The sequence below is a fragment of the Marmota monax genome, unplaced genomic scaffold (genome assembly GCF_021218885.2).
Source record: "Marmota monax isolate L192 unplaced genomic scaffold, Marmota_monax_Labrador192_F-V1.1 WCK01_AAM20220418_F8-fsc00019, whole genome shotgun sequence".
NCBI lineage: Eukaryota > Metazoa > Chordata > Mammalia > Rodentia > Sciuridae > Marmota > Marmota monax.
The window spans coordinates 14,813,093-14,825,299 of record NW_026695242.1 but is presented as its reverse complement, the minus strand read 5'-3'; the positions used below and the strand labels follow the sequence as shown (position 1 = coordinate 14,825,299).

Sequence of the window (12,207 nt, the reverse complement as noted above, 5' to 3'; positions counted from 1 at the left end):
AAACTAACAATTAAAGATTTATAGTTTCTAAAAACTCCAATACATGTGTTCACCTAATGCTTAATTTGCAGGTTTTAAAAACAACTCTTTTGTTCTAAATGAAATAAAATTACAGAATATAGAGATACTAGAAAGTTTTGACTTAAAGTCTTTAAAAAGTATTTACTAAATTTCCTAAGATAATTAAAACTTGATGGGGCACAGTGGCGGTACACCTATAATCCTAGTGACTTTGGAGTTTGAGGCAGAAGATCAGCCTGCACAACTTAGTGAAATTCTATCTCAAAATATAAATAAGGGCAAGAGATGTAGCTCACTGGTAGAGTACATATGACTAGAAGCTGGGAATGGTGGGGCACACCTGTAATCCTAGCAGTTTAGGAAACTGAGGCAGGATCATGAGTTCAAGGTCAGCCTCAGCAATTTCACGAGGCCCTGAGTTTATATAAAAAAAGGGCTGGGGATGTGGCTTGGAGGTTAAGCACCTCTGGGTCAATCCCTGATGCAAAAAAAAAAAAAGAAAGAAAAAAAAATGAGCTAGAATTTTTAGGCACAAATGATATACAAAGCAAAACAAACAAACCCAGAAAAATACCCTAAAGTCTGGTTAACCAAACCACTTAGTTGAATGCTCCATTACACATTATTAATTGGCTAATAACACATATAACTCTTAAAATAGCTTTTAGAAAATTACTAACAATTCACATTAATTTCTAGTGTCTATCCAATAATAATCCAGACTTATGTCTCTATTTCTTATGGTAATCAGCAGCTTGGGAAAAGTTGATCATAAAAAATGATCAACACACACACATAAAAAGAGAGATAAGCTAACTGGTATATTAAAATAATTCAAAGCCAAAAAATAATAATGTCATGCAAATACTTAAATTTGTTCATAATTTCTTATTGATGTAGTAAATTGCTGAAATACATATTAAACATATTAAAGCTTAGGTCATTAGAAAGTATTATTTGGACAGACTGAAATAATGGAACTTATCATTCAGGACTGGAAAAACCCTGTACCTCAGTGTTAACAGAGTGTTATGCTTATGCATAAGAAGGAGGAGGTGCACTCCTATAATGCCAGTGGCTGGAGGCTGAGGCAGGAGGATCGAAAGTTCAAAGCCAGACTTGGCAAAACGGAGGTGCTAAGCAACTCAGTGAAACCCTATTTCTAAATAAAATATAAAACAGGGCTGGGAATGTGGCTCAGTGGGGTGACTAAAACAAACAAAACAGTGTATGTTTAGCATGTGCAACACCTTATGTTGGGAAAAAAATTTGATGAAATAATTTATAAACAAATATTCCATGGGTAATTTTTCATTTGTTCAAGAAAAATGTTTCTAATAGTAACATTGTAATAATATACATGAATGTGCTAACTGGATAAAAATGCAAATCTAAAAAAGGACCGAGCTTTGTAAATACAAGGCTTTATTAAATGTATGTTTACTCATAGATCCACACACACACACATACACATAAACGATGCTGTGTGCACTGGAATAAGACTTAATCCTAGTAACTCTGCAAAGACAGGAGAATGGCAAATTTGAGGACAGCCTCAGCAACTCATTGAGGCCTAAACAACTTAGTGAGAACTGTGTCAAAATAAAAAAAAAAAAATTAAAAAGGGCTGGGAATGTTGCTAAGTGGTTAAGTGCCCCTGGGTTAAATTCCCAGTTAGCAACAACAACAAAATATATATCAAATAACCAGAGGTTTTCTGTTAATTTATGTAAATCTGGCCAAAAAAAATAGGAGTTAAGAAATAATCGTCCTTGTAATCCTGTTGGTGTTTTTAATATCTTATTGCCTTCCAAATACATTCAGTACTATTTTTTCCCCTCCTCTATTTCTGTACCTAAGGAGGGAAACATTTTGTCTGCTTAATCAACTTCAGGTCCATGAATGAAAAGTATACTCCATCATCCAAAAATACTCACCTGTCCCCGTTTCCAACACTCTTTGAAAAGTTTCCAATTATTACTATTCTTGTAATCCTTAAGCCACAAAATATGCTTTTCACAGATCCAAGAATGTGGTATATCACTGTACAACTTATTATTTTCATTCACGACAGACTTTCCTCTTTCTTTAGGCTCTTCCTTAAGGTCTGGCTTTATGTTTATCTTGGAGGTTTTATTTGGTGGAATTTTGTTTTCAACAACGGAAGCAATTATGTCATCCAGAATGTTAGGCATAGTCCGTCCAGTTTTGCCACTCTATTTAGGAAAAAAATAAACTACTGAAAAAAATTTTCATTGAGAGAAAATATGTAATTTTCCTCCCACATACTGTATTTTAAACTGACTTTACTGATACTGGGGTAGGAATCAACACAAACAGCATTCCTGCATTCAAGAATACACAGTTGTATCAGTAGGATATGTATTCTTAGTCCATGTACTTTTCCTGACAGATGGGGGCCAGAAGTTCGATTGATTGAGAAACTACCCAAGCCTTCAAAACTCAAAAGCACAGCCTTCCTTTTACATCACTTTAAGCCCGAGACAGAGTAAGGTGGGTAGAATGCTCCATATACTTTTAAAAGCCACTAAAACATTTATCTATTTAAGTAATTACTATATTTTCCTTCTGTCCCTGATGAATATTTAGATCAAAATTTGATTTCTAAGTATTTTAAGTAACATAAACCATTCACTTCTAAATCCCCTCTCCCCATGTAGTTTTCATATTCTGAAGTGATTATCTAATGGTTTTCCTGTTCTCAAATAATCCTCTCCTTCAACCTTTTACTTAGGAAAAGATGGAAAATACAGCTTTGAAGTTAGGATGCAAATGAACATGCCTCGCCATTTCGAATAAGATTTCATTTGCATTTTATTGGGTAGTTCATAGCCAGACACCAAGATTCCAAAATCATCTAAAGCACTTCCCTAACTTTAGGCTAAACCCTAATACCATACATTCCATCCCCCTATAAAATCTGTCATCACACTCACTGGAGCTCCTGTTGAATACACTGGTGCAAAGGCAATGCCAGCATCTGTGGAGCCCACGCGTAGTTTGCCAGCTGTTGTAGTCAGTAAATCCCGTAAGGTTGAGCCCTGTTCATTATTCTGGGACATAGGAGGGGATGTTCTGCCATTTGGAGAATCAGAATCATCTTGTTCTCTCTCTTCTTTAATTTGCTTTTCAAGGGAAAAATCTTTGTTTTCTGAAATGAAACATTTCGTAAAATTTTAACAAAAGCTTGATACTAAAGTACAGATAAATCTTTCAACCTGCATTTTGTAGCAGGAGGCAAAACTTGTAGTAGTAGAGTTTTATTCCCTTGAATACAAACTAGAGGATGAGTTAGATCTTTTAAGCGTAGTTAAACCATTTGAATATGAAAAGGCTCACCTCAGTATCTTAAACACACAGCTGAGTTTGTACCTGTGACAAATGAAAAATCTTACAGCTAAAACAAGTGAAAAATATAAGTTAGAAATCTAGTACTCTAGTGGTTTTATTGATAAGCTAATCCATATGTGATTCTATAACTAATTTTGATGCAATCTTAGGAAGGCAAGACTCTGAATAAGACGAATGTTTTACTGAACTTGTCAAAATTTAAGCAAAAGACCAAAGTAAATTCTTTTAACAGTATAATCCTCTAATGTGTACTTAGATAATTGGTTATGTTTACCTTTTTTTTCCTCTCTGGCTTTTTGCTCTGCAAGATCTGCTAACCAGTGCAGTGGTGACTGGGATTCTGGAGGAGTTAACTTGCTATCTGTGCTTACATCACTCCCTGGACTGCGGTTGCCATTACTCTCAGACTTCTCAGGGGTATTCTGCTGCTGGGACTCAGGCATGCACAGAGAAATTTTATTACTGTGATTAAGAACATTCTGTAAAACCTACAAGGGTAGAACAATTAAATTTTTAAACACCATTTCTTCATTTATTGAGAGTTAAAAAGTAGCAGTCAGAAGAAATTTACATAGTAACATAGAAAACATAATCCACAAAGTAAGTCCTACACTGAATTTCAAATAAAGTTATTTTATTTAACCATGCATTTTATATGAATAGCGATTTTTACTCACTTGAGATACACCATTCATGGTAGGAAAACTTCCAACTTGTAAATTCTGTTTGTTAATACAGTGACAATGGGATTTAATACCATATTTTTCCCTAAGAATGTGCATGGCATCTAGAAGATCTGTCAACACTACAAAATAAAATGGTAGTTAATAAAAAAATTACTACTAGTTGTTAAGACTATACATTTCTTTTCTTACTATATTTTATAATTTAGAAACAATGGAGGTTTTCTTGTGATCTTTTAATTCTCTTCCATTTCTTTTCTCCTTGCCATCCCTTCCAAGTATCATAGAATTAATCATTTACCCAAGTTTATATTCTCTATTATTTTCTCACTTACCTGTATTTTAAAAAATGCAGTATGTTCAAAAATCTTAGAAAGCTTTCACTACGAATCCAAAGGCTTTTTCATTATATTCTATTTTCCTCTTCTAAAATGGTTATGCTATGGCTTTCATCACTGGAGCTGGGCTTATCTTCCTAAGGAAAGATAATCCTAAAGGATTTCCTAACTTTGGGTAAGATAATTCAAGATTAGTTAAATCTTACCTCTTCATTCTATTATACTCCTAGATATTTCTTTTAGTGTTCTTTTAATGTAGAATAATCAATAGCTATTATACTAGGTAAATAATATACATTTACACTTACCAGAACCAGGTATAATTTGAGTTGGCATTAAATGTTTGTGATCATGAGGTTGTCCTTTCACACACTTCATCCAAGCATATAATTCTTTATCTGTAAGATGACATACTTTGGTTATATTTTACTCATGATTTTACAAATATAAATTTGATAGCTGTACATGAAACTTCAATGACAAGCTTCAAAATGCTTGGTACTTGAAAAACAGATAAAGTCCTTTTCTGAATATTCATGCTAATAAGTATTCAACTGTCCTTTATATGAATGATTTTAATTAACAGATTCTAGGATTTCTGACTTCTATACATTGGAATCTGAAAGCAACAAGATTAATCCAAGTTTGGTCTACGATTAGGAACTATCGGATCAGGCTAAAAGATGTAGAGGAAGCTTAATGCTAGAAAACTCAGCCATTAATAAACTGTGGTTATTCCTCCTATTAAAAACATACTTCACAAAAATTTCTTTTTTGTGAATATGCTGCACACATTAGTGTAACATATGCATAATAAAGATAGGAAAAACACACATCTAATTTTCCAGATAAAGGATCCCAAAGAAAATAACACAGAAAATTTAAATTTATATTATTATGAACCAACCTCTAGAACTTTTTCTCTCCTTTGCCTTGTAACAATCCAAACAGACCACAAACCCACATTTTTGGCAGACCCAATGAATGTTAAACAGGGTCGCTTCACATGCATCACACATCTCACGGACTCCTCGTACTGCTCTTTTCCAGGCAATTTTGGCTGAAATAGAGAAATTTTAAGGTATACATGCTCTTTTCAATGCATCTTGGCTTAAATATAGCAAAAATAGAAACATAAAGCAAAAGTGAGAATTTTTAGGGCTATATTAATTAAAGACTAATTGTAGATCTCCTTAGATTATTAATGAGCATTTCTCCTCAGTAAACTGGGGAAAAAAAAAAAGTAAATGCAACTAAAAATGGCTTATCTACAATGAAGGGTTGACTTTTTAGCCTGAATAATTCTTCTTATGGGGGGTTATCCTGTGCAAGGATGTTTAATGGAATTTGTGGCCTTCCCTATTAGCTACCAGAAGCATTTCCTTACTTCCTCCTTTAGTTATGCAATTAATAATGTCCCCAGGAGACAAACCACCAATTTTATGGAAAACAGAAGCTAACATTTAAAGCACTTAAACTTTATGTCTAAGTAAACATAATCAGGGTACTACTTTGTAAATAAATCCATGAGGTAATTATCTTTTCCATTTTACAGACTGATATTTAGAGGTATTTGCCATAGGTCACAAGTTAAACAAGAATAAAGTTGAGATTCAAATATAAACCTCTGGGATGAATTACATTCTTATATAACAAAATACAAAATTTCACAAATTTTGTATCCAAAGTAATTTTATAACATTAATTTATGATATAATGGCAGAAATAAGAAAATGTTATTATGATTTCATAACTGGTTAATTGATTCAATTTCAAAAGAAAATATCTGTAATCTCTGAGTGTGGTGGCACATGCCTTTAATCCCAGCAGCTCAGGAGGCTAAGGCAGGAGGATTGCAAGCTCAGAGCCAGCCTCAGCAACTTACTGAGACCCTGTTTCAAATTAAAAAATAAAAAGGGCTGGAGATGTTGCTCAGTGGTTAAGTGCCCCTGGGTTCAATTCCTGGTACAAAACAACAATAACAACAACAAAACAAAAGAAAACTGTAACCTTAAGTACATGAAAGATGCCATTATAATTAAAAATCAATAAGATGAGATAAGATGAAGGACTTCTTACACAGATTAAACATAATTCAAAAATATATTATTAAAATGAAATTTGTATAGTGTAGGTTATATTTAACTTCCTTACCATCCTTTTTCACCCAAGACAAAGCTGTTTTTTCAGATGTTACTAATTGACAGAACTTATCACCTATTATTTCCAAGATATATTTAGAAGTTTCTATGTCTAATTCATCATCTTCATAATTTTCATGTGTCCATAAACTCATAGCTTCATCATCATATTGGTCAGGAGAAGAGAAACCATCTATTCTAACCACTCCATTTTTACTAAATGACAATCTGAAACAATGAAACACAAAAGCATTAGATACCAAGTACAAGGTTAGGATTATAATTAATTTTTAGGTTCATAGTATATTATAAACACATAAATTATATTTCTAATTTAAAAGCAGAAAAATAGGGTATTTCTTCATAATGCTTTAATTATTACTCAATTTAAATAAATCTCACAGGTATTATACAAATGGCAATGGTAAACAGCACCAATTTTTGGTTATTTCAAGAAATAAGATTATTCCCACCATTTATACTTAACTCCAATCAAATGAAAACTATTAGAAACTACACTAAAGTGTTTGATGAGTAACAGAAGTAAAAATGTAGGACCAGTGTTACTTGGAGCAATGCTATTATTTTACATCTAACCTCAATCAGGAATTGCTAATGTTAAAAATGGCCTACATTACCTTAGGATTTTTATTGGGAGGATAACAAAAAATTCCAAATATACATATACTTCCATTAAAATGACAATTAGTTAACCCAATTAATGGATCTAATTGCTCTTAGCTTCTGACATAAGTAACTATTTGAAGAGAACTTGAGAGTAAAGGAAAGACAAAATTGCCATTCTTTTATTGGCTGGCAGTTTTTCCCAACTTTTGAGTATTTAGTCTATTTATTCTCTAAGAGGATATTTGAAATTCATTGTAAGTCATCTGTATTTTTCAAAATGACAACATAAAAAATGGTCTTTTTTTTATTCTTACTTCTCTTACTTTTACACTTTCCCTTTTAAACCAAAATTTTCCCTTCATCATACTCATCTTATTTCAATATTAAGTAATTATCTTCACTTAAACAATTCTTCAAACTGTTCCTGAATATTCTATTACCTGAAACCTACTTTCCTTCTAATTCCATCTGTGCTTTTTTTTTGTACTTCCATGGTACTACATTCTGCAACAAATCCCTCTTGAGGATTGTTGGTTACAAAGACTATGAAATAAAGAAGAAATAGAAGATGATTTGTTCCTACCAATGCATAGTTTTAGGTTCTCTCCTGGGCCACCAGCATAGTACATTTATCACAGTAGATTATCTCTAACTTCTTACAAGAAAGCAGAATAACAACCATGGTTTGCAATAGAACATTTCATGTGTGCATGGTCCACATCAAGAACTCTGCACAGTACTCTATCTCATTTAACCTTCACTGAGCCACTGAAAAGTAGGTACTGCTTTCAGTCACATTTTCAAATAAGATAGGCTTAGTTTTAGTCCTACTGAAGTTAATAAAGCCACACAGGAACTAAGGGACAGAGATGTTATTAAAACTGGAATGACTTGATTCTAAGAATATAAGACATTAACGAGTCTCTATTTGGTGGGTAACCTAGCTACTCTATAGTTCAACTCTTACAAGTATATTCATAAGGTTTCAATTTTAAAGTATTTAGTAATATTAATTTAGTATATAGGTTAATAAAATTTTATGTAGTTATTATATTACAAAATCTGTGAAATGACATGGTATTAACAAATTCTCATTATTTTATAAACTAATTTTTACAGCTACAAATGTTTACTCTAGTTTAATATCAATATGATATTCTGATATAACACAGTGAGTTGAGTTTAACTGCCTAGATTTTTTACCTAGATTAATCAACTGTTTATGTTTATTGGTTAAAGTATAGATATAAATACTACATTGTTTTGGCCAAAGTATTCTCATTAAGAATAAATCTCGGGCTGGGGATGTGGCTCAAGCGGTAGCGCGCTCGCCTGGCATGCGTGCGGCCCGGGTTCGATTCTCAGCACCACATACAAACAAAGATGTTGTGTCCGCCAAATACTAAAAAATAAATGTTGAAATTCTCTCTCTCTCTACCTCTCTCACTCTCTCTTTAAAAAAAAAAAAAAAAAAAAAAAAAAAAAGAATAAATCTCTCAGAAAACAGAAGTCACAGAACACAAGTAACACTATGAATATATATTTAAGTTAGTAAACTATTGTCAAAATTTAGCACAAAAATGATTGATTTTTTTATAATATATTAGAAACATATTCAAAGGGTCCCTTAGAATAACAGAATAATTTCCAATACCCACTAAATATTTTTCCAATTTCATATTTTTACTTACCGTCTGAAGTAGTAAAATCTACAAAATACTGGTGAATGAGTTGGTTCTTCTCCTTTTTTACTGCGAATAAGTCTACATTCTCGGCACTTTTGTAAATTAGGCCCTATCTCACAGCAGGAGTCATCCTGTAAAAAGGATTCCCCAGTTTGCTTCAGCTTCTTGACTTTTCGCCAATCTTTTAATACTGAACGAGGGATGCCAGCTGTAAAATCAGTAGGAAATGATTAACAAGATTGTTTTATAGAAAGGTGCATTCCGAGATGAAGTTCAAGACAAATATACAACAATGATATATTAACACTAGAGACAAAACTAGAGACTTAGATTTCCAGGTATAATTAATGACTGAAAAGCCCACAGCAGCATTTGTTTACTTGTTAACAGATTCTGCTAACCTAATGAACCCTTTGTTATGCTGGAAATGTAGAGCTGAGTGAATTGACTGAACATTTTATGCATTATTAACAATTCATATGCAACATTCACAGCAAACAAGAGAATTATTCATATTCTATGTACCTCTATCTAAAATAAAATTCTTCTATACAGAAATTATTTTTCCTTTATTGCAATGCACTCCATTTGATATTAATATATTAATGGCAGCAGTACCTTTTATAAAAATAAAAGGGTGTTAAAGAAAGTAAAAGAAAAAATTACACATATTAATTGATGGAGGTAAAAAAAATACATCATATCAGCTTCTTGATACCGTGGGTTGAGCCTACAGTGCTAACTATGTGTTGGAGGTTAAGGAAGGAGGGTTACTTGGGCCAAAGAGGTCAGGGTAGCCTGGACAACACAGTGAGACCCTAAGAGAAAAGGCACCAAAGAAACATAAAGGAAAAGACCTAAATGTATTATACAGTCTATTACTTGTAGGAAAAAAATTAATTTATTTACCACAGTCAACATCATTGCTCTTGTCACTTTTGTTAACTTACGCTTAACAAGTAGAACATGACTGAAGTAATTCTAGAGAGTAGGTAGAATTTTCACACCACGAGAAACCCAAACAATTAAGTTACAATTGTCTATTAAATTTTTTAAATAACTTTATTTTACTTATAATTTTTTTAATGTGGTGCTGAGGCTTGAACCCCAGTGCCTCACATGTGTTAGGCAAGTGCTCTACACTGACCCACAACCACAGCCATGTCTATTAAAATCTTAAAAACATATTCATTTAAGAGCAAATTATATTGAGAAAAGCAATATCTGGTAACTCAAACATTTAAGTAGTACTTATCCTGTGATATTATGTACCTATGACATTAGATTTACATAGTTTGTTATTTCTTTCGTATTAACAGAATATATTCTATTTCCTAATCTTGTGTTTTGTATTTACGCCTATTAGAGACACAATGAGTCTCTTGAAACTAGATACTTCTTGCAGAAACTTGTAGAACTCTTGTCCAGAGCTCCTGCTATTTCCAGTAGAACTACAGAAAACTCACCCATCTTGTACAGAAGCACTGTATTTAAATGATAGGATGGCTCATTTAAAACTGGGTCCAATTGTATTCAGTACTTCCAGGATTGCTGCTTGGTTGTTTGCAATTACCTTTTTCCCTCTTCTGTCTCTACCTTAAGGCAAGGAGCCATTTGGCTTAACCCACTAGAGACACACACACACCCATACACACCACTTATGGCATAAATATGTTTCCAAATGGCTTGTGTAAACAGTTTACTATTTCCTCCACTATATATACAACAGATTTTTCCCCCCTATGGACTATATAAAAAAGAGCTTTTAGAAGTCAGAATGAACAATAGAAATGTCACACTGCTAATAAATTTTTATTTGGTACACTTTCTTCCAATAGTTTATTTACTTTTTAATTACACTTATTTAAATGCAATCTGTTTCTATTTCTGATTAGGAAATAACTTTAACCAATATACTTTTAATTTCAGGTAACAGAACAGTTCAGAGTATGGATCCCCATACCACTGTGAACAGTTTAAGCAGTAAAGAACCAGACATTTCAAAGCAAATCTCAATTATGACACAGAATAGGCACTTTTGAGTTTTTTCTTTTTAAATAATGAATTAATTACAAAGACATTCATATGAAGAGCTTTTGATATAACTTTTGCTCTTAGACCAGGCCACAGGTAACTGTTGCTAATAACGTTTATGAATTTAACTATAATAATATTTATACAATAAATAAGTTTTTCCTTTAATTCTATATATCTAACTTATTGGCAAAATCTAAAACCTAATAGTTTAAGATTAACATACTTAGTCAACAACAACAAAAACCTAACTCAGTGCTTACTTTGTGTAGTAAGAACCTTTTGAACTTCAGTTCCTCATAAGCAAACACACAAATAGATATACTGGATAAAGTAAAATTATGTAAGAATTAGTTATGAAAAGGCAACTAATTTCTAATTTTAAATACAAAATTCAATCTTACTGAAATTAAATGCTAGTTACCATGTATGAGAGATTTGACTAAGCATTACAATCTAGAGAAAAAAAAGGTACTAATGCCAGCCATTGTCTTAGGACTCTAACTTGAAAACATGTACATTCAGTCTCAAGATGAATAGAGAATATGCACTTCATTTAGAGTTATTTAGAGTTAATTTTATAAATTTAACCCCATAAGGGTTTTCTAAGTGTTAAAAGCTGGAGGGTTCCTAACTTTTTTCTGTAAATTTAACTCAAGTATAAGCAACACCAAAGGAAATGTTGTGTGAAATAGGAAGAGAGAGAATTATTGACCACACTAAGCCTACTGTGAATTCAACAGGGGCAGCAAGAACAACATAGGGGAAAGAAAAAGTGACACTGTATATAACCCAAATTCAAATAAATGGCAGGTATCCTTCGTTGTCAATCTCCCTCTCTGTCTTCTGACTATACTTGCATTTCAGTCTGCCAGTCTCTCTGTCTCTAGTTGAGCTTGTCCTTCGTTCTTTCACTTTCTGACTGTCCTTTTCTATGATTCCATCATCCTGTTTTTCTCTCCTTCACTTTGCCTCTGGTTTCCACACAGCCATGTGGGAAAACCTCATTCTGTGAAAAGGCACAAATAAGAGCCTTCAAGCATCCAAGTGCTTGTGAAAGTATTTCTTGAGCGTCCACAATGTCACAGATATTTCATACATTGTATGTGGATGTACACATGAATATAATCAAACTATTAAGTGCTTTCTGCATAGTGCAACACACCTACAAAGAAATAAGTAAACTGAGAAATACTTCTAGAGTAAAGACATATAGACACATTTTATACTGAATATTACTGGAATCATTTATTTTTGTCCAGCTATACCCATAAAGGAAATATTCTAGTTTTGCAGCTTTCTACTT

At 32.7% G+C, this 12,207-nt stretch overlaps 1 protein-coding gene across 7 annotated transcripts in view; it reads right to left on the bottom strand.

Moving 5' to 3' along the window:
- The window catches only part of Jmjd1c (jumonji domain containing 1C), a 246,981-nt gene that overhangs the window by 18,404 nt on the left and 216,370 nt on the right, over window positions 1-12,207 (bottom strand). For all 7 annotated transcript variants that reach the window (XM_058577933.1, XM_046419641.2, XM_058577938.1 and 4 more), the window contains 8 exons: window positions 8,874-9,075; window positions 6,569-6,783; window positions 5,322-5,474; window positions 4,723-4,812; window positions 4,071-4,198; window positions 3,668-3,881; window positions 2,979-3,193; window positions 1,959-2,237 (listed from right to left, as the gene is read on the bottom strand). In XM_058577933.1, the coding sequence (XP_058433916.1) occupies window positions 1,959-2,237; window positions 2,979-3,193; window positions 3,668-3,881; window positions 4,071-4,198; window positions 4,723-4,812; window positions 5,322-5,474; window positions 6,569-6,783; window positions 8,874-9,075 (1,496 nt within the window). The remainder of the gene's footprint in view (window positions 1-1,958; window positions 2,238-2,978; window positions 3,194-3,667; window positions 3,882-4,070; window positions 4,199-4,722; window positions 4,813-5,321; window positions 5,475-6,568; window positions 6,784-8,873; window positions 9,076-12,207) is intronic.